This window comes from Protomyctophum bolini (assembly GCF_963924005.1).
Source record: "Protomyctophum bolini genome assembly, chromosome: 9".
Classification (NCBI taxonomy): Eukaryota; Metazoa; Chordata; class Actinopteri; order Myctophiformes; family Myctophidae; genus Protomyctophum; species Protomyctophum bolini.
In genome coordinates, this window is record NC_137870.1 from 13,873,059 (window position 1) to 13,883,028 (window position 9,970).

A 9,970-nucleotide genomic window follows, 5' to 3' on the forward strand; every position below is an offset into this window, starting at 1 on the left:
TAAAATCACAATTAGGCCCACCAAACCCACCAAACCACAAGATCTTGTATAGCATGAAGTTGTAACAAAAGTAGACCTATAGGCAGTGCCAAAGTAGGCTATTTCAGTAATCTGAAATTGTTAATAGGTAAAAAAAATAATAATAATAATAAAAAGGAAGAAGAAAAAAGGGAGTGAGTTAAGTTGTTGCCAGTTTCCAATTGGGGATAGATAATAATACTCACATTTGCACACCCTTAAAGGCTACCAGTTGCATTGTGCCATCGGGTGTCATTATACACGAGCATTTTTATAGGACGCAATTGATGGTGTGAAAAGTTGGTGGTGGAAATAAAACAGTGTTGTCCTCCCCTGTGTTGTTGTTGTGTTGTTATTATTACGATTCCCCTGCCGAGCTATCCCGAGATGATAATCACACAGCTGCTGCTGAGGATGGGAGAAAGAAGGGAATTGGGGGGAGAGAGAGAGAGAGAGAGAGAGAGAGAGAGCGGGGGGGGTGGGGAGACAGGATGATAACAGCTCCATGCGTAGAGACAGAGACAGAGAGAGAGAGAGAGAGAGAGAGAGAGAGAGAGACTAGCTGTGTGGGAGCGGAGAGCGTGCCATTGAGATAAAACGATCGAGGGGGTCTTCTTTGGCGTTTGAAATGCGCGAGTGTGATAAGGAGAAGAGGGGGGGAGGAGGAGGGGAGGATAGCTGAGGGAGGAGGAGGGGGGGGGGAAGAGACCCCGGCGCGTTTTGACCCCCCAAACAACTCCGCACACTACCAACCACCATCATCATCACTCCCTATACCTCTCCTCCTCCTCCTCCTCCTCCTGCTGTACTCTCTGCTGCTCTGCTCTGTCCGGGGTTTAAATCACCATCATTCATTCACAGCCGTGACGCTCTCCAGCTTGTCGCTTCACTCGCTGCCGTGGAGGACTGCATGCATGCATGCGAGCAACACAACACGGAGAAGAACACAGGACGCTATATCTCCCTGCATCCTCCTCCAGTCCACACACACACACACACACACACACACCACACCGAGCGAGCATCCTACGAGCTGCAAGCCGAGCCAGGAGGCGCATGCACGGGCTGGACCAGAGGACTATATACCAGCATCCCATGGCCTGTTAAAGGACTACGGCAAAACGTTTGAACGCTTTCGGTGGGATATATTTTTTTTTAATACCGTTCACCGGAGTCTTGTATAGCCTATATCTGTACATTTCCCCCGTAATGTGCTCCACAGCAATAGCATGCGATTTGGCTATGAGTTTAATTATGGCGAATATTGTTGTTTAGTCTAAATTAATGGCTTCGAAAATATGCTCATCGAATTACAGTTTAGCCTATAGTCGTTCAACCCGTATAATGACCAATGCAATGCTATTGATTCAATAATTAAGGTGTAAATAAATGTCCTATAGCCAAATGACATCAGGCGAGGTCTTGACCGTTTAGTCTCGATCCTCTCCTGTCCTTTGACTAAACATCCAGGCTATAGTGTTTATGTTCCGTTCTGCTTCACTGATGTTCTGTTTTCTCCTCTTCAGCTAATTAAAGAGCCTATTTGTTTTTCATTCCCAGGACACGAAGGTTAGAGGGACAGAGAGAGAGAGCGAGCTGGACCGTCCAGCTAGCGGAACATCCTCACAGGGGTTAGGATTGGCTGTCGAGTCGCATGGATAAGAGGGTAGGTTTGCTGTAAGCTACCACACATAGCTTACATTACATTTTTACGAGATGAACATAGCCTATACTGTACATAGAAATAAATAACGCAGACGAGGACTACACAGAAGATCATTTCATGGTAGAATGGCATAATAGTCTGCACGCACTCACTCCATGCTATCAAATTCTTCGCGCGATCTTGTTTTTATTTTAGGATAGACTATATTTCTTGAATATTGGCCGTCGAATGATCTCTCCGTTCCGTTTCCTCTGCCCCTGTGTATGTCTGGGTGGGTTGCACCCATAGAGCACCGAGTAGACTGGATGGCACGGGAGGGGGGTTGATGATGTTTTGAAAAACTTACACGAAAACAGGTAAAGGAATAGCCCATATAATTAGCCTGTGTTTTCGAAGCGGGATCGCGCAGTTCAAATGTATGCTATTAAAAGTTCGGGCGATATGACGACCGGATTGTAATACAACAAATGCCCCAAACCCAATACAGTCTTAGCTAGCCCATAGCCTGCTCTAAAAATAATAACGCAAAATCATCTCGGGTGAAAGGGTTCGTCCTTTTCTCCTAAAAACAATGAGGATCAATTGCAGCTTTAGTGTTAGTCAGCACATTGTCCAGCCACACGAGGGCCTGTGTGTGTGTGTGTGTGTGTGTGCGTGCGTGCGCGCGCGCGCGCGCGAGCAGAGAGGCAGCTCTCCAAGTCGGTAAGTAGGTCAGGTTTTGTGCTACAGTGGAGAGACAGTGGATGGACATACCGAGAGAGTGATGCTATAAAGTGGCAAAAAAATGGAAACACCACAGAGATAAACGGCCCTGTGCACGCATTTAGAAAACACGCAGCAATAGCATAGCAATACGTATAGGGCTACTTTGACTGGGTGGGTCAAGCTATTGCACGTATTTGCGTATAATGAAGCCGAATAGGCTACGCCAACAAACATGCTGCAGCCTGTATGATTATAGCACATTTAAGCTAAGTCAACGTTTAGTTTGACTTTGGTCAATGTATGTAGGGCAGGCTATAGGCCTACCCTATATTTTTAAACTGCCACAAATAATATGGGTTAAATTGGGACGATTTAAAATGTAAGCATTACTTATATTCCAGGAGTGGAAGACAGCATATTCTAAATAATAAAGTAGACCTTAAGAGGCTTACATTTGCGTCAATGTTGCGTTAATTTGTGTCAGTAAACTTAATGAGATTAGTGAAATATCCTATAGCCTATGTTTAAAGGTTTTGAATGTGGGAGTTGGACCATGACGTTTTATTGCAAACGGACCAGCGCGGATGTAAATATAGTTCCTATACTACAGCTGTTACAATGTTCGCTAGAGGTTTAACCATTATTTTGTCTAATTCATCACCAAATAAACTAAATTTAATTTGTAAAAAAAAAAAAAAAAAAACGTTGTCTCTCTTAGACCTAAATGCAGCGATGGATTTTAATCTTAATTCATTAGGCCTATAACTTTGTAGTCTTAATTGCTGCTGCAATGAATATGCTCGAGCTGCCCTACGTGCTAAACGCTCTGCTCTCGTGTCGTGGTTACCTTATTCCAAGTTAAAATAGGCTAACCAACCAGCCTTGATATCGTAACGCTTATGTCGGTTAAAATAATACAAACAGACGTTACAAACTAGCTAAAGCATCACATCTGAAGCTCTGTACCGAACGGGGAATTCGAGGAATTCCTCATCTTGACTTCGGCACTTTGATCCCGTGTTTTTGACGCACAGCCGACAAATTCGCACTGAAATCCGATAGTGGCCGCGCGTAAAGGGAGGCGCGCAATCTGATAGCGGTGATTGTGTTAATAGCTATAGCCCTCCATAAAACTAAAAGGTGTCTCGGCCAGACCGCGGAGCAGGTGCTTTCTGTGATCCATGGGGCCACATGGGACTCTGATTGGACCGACTTTAATCCACCAGAAAGAGAAACAGAGGCACTTCTGCTGACATGGGTAATGCCACCTCGGAGAGAGGCTGTGTGGGGAAGCACAGAGCAATACTGCTGAGAACCATGGAAATATGAGGAGAGATATAGAGAACGACAGAGGGAGACGAAAGACATGATAGAGGAAGAGAAACAAGAGTTCGACTTATGTTTATTAATGAAGTCGTGTGTGTGTGTGTGTGTGTGTGTGTGTGTGTGTGTGTGTGTGTGTGTGTGTGTGTGCGCATGTGCTTACACGTTTTTTCTATAGTTGTGTGCATTTGCAGTCTCTGATAAGGCCCCAGTGAGGGTTGTGTACAAGCTGTGTCAAGGTTTTCTGTCTAGTCTGAGTTTAGGAGGGAGGAGGGAACATTACATATCATATCACACACACACACACACACACACACACACACACACACACACACACACACACACACACACACACACACACACACACACACACACACACACAGTCAGCTGTTGTGTCATTCTCTGGAGAAGAGTATAGCCAATAGCTGCATGCTCTTCTTTCCTTTCCCATTGATTACATCATCAGCATGCAATGCAATAATATCTATATGCACGGAGAAACAGACATATGAATACATTTCCATTATACTGTAGCTATTATGCACACTTGCATGCAAATGTGCGTGCACAGTGCACACACACACACACACACACACACACACACACGCACACATACACACACAGCAAAGCCTACATGCACTGCACATAGAGAGGGATATCATTGGCTAGATAAATTAACACCCTGCAGGGCTTTGCAGTGTACACAAAACTGATTATGTTGGTGACTATCGCCAACATGACTATATACACTTCAAGTCTCCGAAGGGATTTGCATTGGAGGCCATCTCTCGTCTCTATATCCTCTCTTCAACAATCTCTCTCCCCAGTCCCTTATATCTTTTCGTAAAAATCAACAAAGCCAAGGAGTAATAATCTTTAACCACTTAAACTATATTCTGGGAAAATGCAGGGAAAATTTTCAAAATTGCCCACATTTTAAAATAGTCTGAAACTTCTTGATTTCTTTAAAATAATTTCTGTGGAAATTGTACATGTTTGAAAGTGCTTGTCTATGCAAATCCAAATTGGGGACGGCAGGTTGAGAGTGGTTAAAGAAAAGGAAACCCACACAAGCATTAGAGTTACGGTCATTAGGACCCTATACAGAGATATGGGATTACATCTGACTCTCCTCGTCTTCCAGTATGAAGAGCTGGTGCACTACCCAGGGTCGGAGGGCATGGCGGTGGCGGGCTACGGAGATGCTGTGAGGTCACTTCCTCCCCCACACTACGGACACGCTGCACACATCGTCCCGGACTCCCTCAAACACCACAGAGACCAGATCTATGGGTGAGTGAGTGAGTGCGTGTTTACATTTGTGTGCATCGGAATTCTCTCTATATATTCTTTTTAATGCCGTGTGCGTTTGCACATACGCAAGAATTTGTCACGGGGAAGGTTGGTGCATTAAAGGTGGCGTGAATTATATTTGTTTTGTTTTTTTGTTAAAAGGTTAAAGCTCTTTATTCCGATAGGAATCATTAGATCTATGGGATGTTTGGTCAGTAACAGGAGACTTCCTTCTTCCCAGAAAATAGCCTATACATTTTCAGTTTGGGATACCAGTTTTATCCAATCAGGATAGGAGAGAGAAAACCACAAAGGTTCTACAAAATGTCTTCTAAATCACGACACTTTTCTGAAAAACCCATGTTCATCAGTCGTTCTCAAACTATTTCAGCCCCAGAATTATATGTAATTGCCCCGGACCCCAATCTCAAAATATGTAGTTCCAGGGACCCCGCCCAGAAGCAAAAATTTGAGTTAAAAATGTTCGCTCAGAAAGAATATAAGATTTGCGCCACATTTTCCAGAATTTCCAAAAATCAACAGCTATAACATAATGCTTTAGCTCCCGCCCAGAATGGGTTAATTCAACTTTATAGTGTTCAAGTTCCAGTTGTGTGTTGGCTCATTGTTTGGTTTCTTCACTTGTCATGTCTACTAAAAGGATTATGTGGAACATTTATTTTACACCACGTTTAATCTGAAAGCAATAGTATAACAAACAAATTATTTCAATTGTTTCAAATCAAATCATGAAGAGAAAAATGTGGCTATAACTAGCATACAATTACTTCATTTACAATATAAAATTTAAAGTATAGATTATCGAGGTTGGTATAGCAACCTGGGTAGCGATATGTGTAAATGTATACAGTATCTGTATGTTGCATACTTTGATCTGTGCTAGTATGTAATTCTCATTGTGAAACCAATGTGAAACCAATGTGTAACAAACTGGCAGATATGGGCTACCCTACAAGTCTACATAAAATAAACTGTAGTTATGTACATAATAAGTGTATTGATTTAACACATTCACCAATGTTTTTTTATGTGTACATTATGTTAATGAATAGTATGTTAATTGTGTTTGTGTGTGTGTGTGTGTGTGTGTGTGTGTGTGTGTGTGTGTGTGTGTGTGTGTGTGTGTGTGTGTGTGTGTGTGTGTGTGTGTGTGTGTGTGTGTGTGTGTACATGCAGTCACCCGCTGTTCCCACTGCTGGCCTTAGTCTTTGAGAAGTGTGAGCTGGCCACCTGCTCCCCTAGAGACTCCGCCTCCCTCTCGGCCACCTCCCACCTCCCCGGCATGACCAACAACATGACCAATTACAGTGATGTCTGCTCCTCCGATTCCTTCAACGACGACATTGCCTCATTCGCCAAGCAGGTGAGTGACAACTCCCAACAGCCAATAACGGAGTAGCGACCATTAACAGCTCGTAAGCTTTTTAACCTCCCCATAATGTATCGTTGTTTTCATAAATGAATGCCCTACCTCATAATTTAATCCTTTAAAAAGTGCCAATTTGGGACATATTCTATTCTATGACTGTACACATTACTATATTGACATTCTTTTGTGTTACAGATTCGTTCTGAGAAGCCAATATTTTCTTCCAATCCCGAGCTGGATAACCTGGTACGATGGAGTTGCCTCATTGTCACACATTAACGATAAAAAATAAACAGTCAAACCGACGGCAGGAAGGATTACTTGCGTAATGACGTGTGTGTCCTCCTCTCCACAGATGATCCAGGCCATCCAGGTGCTACGCTTTCATCTGCTGGAACTAGAGAAGGTGTGTACCGCCAATATTCTTGTCTGATATTGGTTGTGATCAATGTATCCCACATCCATGGAATCAGTTAAAATCTGGAAATTAAAATACACGTTTGAAAAATATGTTAGCTGCCACAACCAATTGCCATATCCTATTATGTAAGCCACCCAACAATAAAAACAAAAACAAAAGTTGCCAGCTAGCTCGCTGCTTCGTTTTGTGACCTGGCCTGAGTGAGTTTGATCTTAAATGTATTCAAAATGTGTCAGTATCAGGAGAAATGCTTTGTTCTGGTGAAGGGGGTAATCACCTGAAACATACTGTAACAGTACTGTAACAGTACTGTAACAGGGGTACATTAGTTGCAGGAACTTTGAGATCCACTGACACACAATGCTCACAGCTTTCACAGCCGGGCAGCTACTATATTGAGAACAAAAAAGAAACATGATAAAAAAAAAAATACTGGTGATACTGTGCATATAAAAAAATATTTCAAATTTCATTTGTGTTTTTAAATATATAGTGGTGGACTTATTTCAAAGGAATAAGTATTAAAAAAAAAAAAAACTATCCATATTTTCGCTCAGGTTTTCCTCTCAATCTGTACAATCACTGCTGGTTCGGATACTAAAAGCTGTGTATTTGTGGTCTCCTTGCAGGTCCACGACCTGTGTGATAACTTCTGCCATCGCTACATCACCTGCCTGAAGGGCAAGATGCCCACCGACCTGGTGATGGATGACCGGGATGCTGGGTCAAAGTCTGACATGGAAGATTTCACTGGCTCCTGCACCAGTCTGTCCGAGCAGGTAGGTTCATCCATGGGAACCAACTGGGAGACAGTTAAGATAAATGATACCCAGCATCCCGGTCATCCATCACCAGGTCGGTAGGCATCTTGCTGTGATACAAGCGCGAGACCAAGACCGGACGCCCCAAATATCGTGCAGTGGGCTACTGTGTACGAGCCATTAGTCTGTGTTCTTCCTGCGTTCCTTCTGCATATGCGTTCCTGGTTGTTGTTATGTGCTGTTTGCTCCCACCGCCACCCCAGCACCACCGGTGGGCTCTGCTATTAGTTCTGTTCCCCATGGGGCGGTTGTTATTGCATATCTATCTCTCTGCTCTTAATGTTTAATGATGGTTGTCTAATTGTGCCGAGCAGGGACAAATATGTAGCAGCCGAACACCAAGATTAAATATTACATCCACACTTGTATTCTCATTTGATAATAAATATCTGTTGAATCTATTCGTGAATTATCTGACTGAATTAGTAGTACTGGGACTCTATTCTCGGCATTCAACCAAATTAAAAAAGTATGAAGTATAAATTAGGCCAAGCCTGTTTCGACTCTCGCCCTGTTTCTTTCAGTTCATCACCACTGCAATCACCTTCGCTGTCCCCAAACCCTCGCTTTTCTGTCTCTCCCTTGTTGTGTGCAGAACGCGGCATGGTTACGGGAACCAGATGAGTGTGCCACAACTCCCCTGGGAACCCCTGGCACCTGTGGCCTACCTTCACACAGCACAGGAGACAACTGCAGTGACACAGGTACAGTACACACACACAAGAACGCACACACGCACACAGTTACTCTACTCTACTCTCTTATCTCCCATACAGTCAGTACACACAATAAATCTGTACATACAGTACAGAGAGAATATGGAATGCAGTAGTTCACAGCTGAGGAGACTTCAAGGATTCCCTGATTTGCGTGCACAAACACATACACTTGCATTACCATACTAATTACATCAACCTTTTAGGAAGGCAAGTTCACAAATACCTTATTTTGTGCCATTTATAACTCTGGAAATAGTATAAATCAGGCTTGTTATGCCTGATTTCTGATGTGGCTTGTGTATGGAATAAAGCAAAACTAAATCTCAAGACTGCAAATGTAATGATGATATTTAGGCTGACCAGCCGAAGAAATCTTGACATTTCTTAGACCATTCATGCTTCTGGAAGGTGCTGCTAAACTGCTTCTAAACTTGTATTCTATTGCTAGTTTGATCACTTCAAATACTCTTTCATCTTAAAATAACTAATGACCAATCTACAAGACCGATGCGCAGCATGCTTTCACAGAAGACACGCTGGCTTCTATGGAGTCCAAACGACTGAAATCGGTCATGCATGGCGAGTCATGGCGACAGAACTTTAAACCGTGCACGTGTCCCTTCTGCAGGTGACGGCATGGACGGAGGCGTGGCGTCTCCCAGCACGGGAGACGACGACGAGTCGGACAGGGACAGGAGGAACAACAAGAAGCGAGGCATCTTCCCCAAGGTAGCCACCAACGTCATGAGAGCATGGCTCTTCCAGCACCTCTCGGTAAGAGATCACATACACACACACGCACCACTCAGGTGGCATATATTTGGTTGAAGGACTGCGTTATTGATTCCTTCAGACGGGGGCCGGGATATTGTCGGCGCTGTCGCGCAGAAACCTTGTATCTCTGCCGCTCGTCTCATCACAGACTATATGGCCCGTTTTTATACGTGTTGTGTTTTATACGTCACACGACAAAGTATTATGAAAATAGCCAAGCTGCGTAGTCGTGATGTGACACGCTGTGAGCTTGTAGATTTGGGGGGGAATAAATAAAATGTCAAAACCTCTCACCTATAATGACATGCACAAAACAGGGACACCAAGTTGAAAGTAGTTTAGTCTGTCTGTGGGTTTTTATAAATGTGCAACCAATCAAAAGTATTAACAAGAGCCTGTGTCTAAATAATGACCATAACTAACCATCGAATCCATTGGAATTCAATGAATCCATTCATATTTCCTAGCTTTGGACATGCAAGGTTTCCATCCGACAGCGGTGATATACACAGTAGAAGGCTGTGAGGGGGGAAGAGGAGGGGTTGACATGATTCAACCCATTCCGGGAACTGAACCCAGCTAGGACGCTGAGGCTTTTGTGGTCGCCGTTGTTGCTGGCTGAGTCACAGAGGAGGCCATTCACTGTCATGTTTTTATCACTTCAAATGTTAGCGTTTCCCACGTTTGGATGGTAATGAATTTGGATAACGAGTGATTAACTCTGAGGATTAATAAAGAAGGCAGACCACAAAGCAGTGTTTGAAACAAAACAAAGATTGTGCCCGAGAAGGAATGACAAATGACTGAAAGGCGCACAGGGGGATTTAGTGCGAGAGAAAA

At 43.5% G+C, this 9,970-nt stretch overlaps 1 protein-coding gene across 3 annotated transcripts in view; it reads left to right on the plus strand.

Annotated features, from left to right (window-relative positions):
• Window positions 1-890: 890 nt before the first annotated feature.
• The window catches only part of meis3 (myeloid ecotropic viral integration site 3), a 15,229-nt gene continuing 6,149 nt past the window's right edge, over window positions 891-9,970 (plus strand). For all 3 annotated transcript variants that reach the window (XR_013964554.1, XM_080771378.1, XM_080771379.1), the window contains exons 1-9: window positions 891-1,156; window positions 1,579-1,684; window positions 4,857-5,005; window positions 6,203-6,389; window positions 6,591-6,641; window positions 6,751-6,801; window positions 7,446-7,595; window positions 8,233-8,341; window positions 8,985-9,130. Coding sequence is in view for 2 of the 3 variants with exons in the window: in XM_080771378.1 (XP_080627504.1) it covers window positions 1,673-1,684; window positions 4,857-5,005; window positions 6,203-6,389; window positions 6,591-6,641; window positions 6,751-6,801; window positions 7,446-7,595; window positions 8,233-8,341; window positions 8,985-9,130 (855 nt within the window). In the remaining variant the exon portion in view is untranslated. The remainder of the gene's footprint in view (window positions 1,157-1,578; window positions 1,685-4,856; window positions 5,006-6,202; window positions 6,390-6,590; window positions 6,642-6,750; window positions 6,802-7,445; window positions 7,596-8,232; window positions 8,342-8,984; window positions 9,131-9,970) is intronic.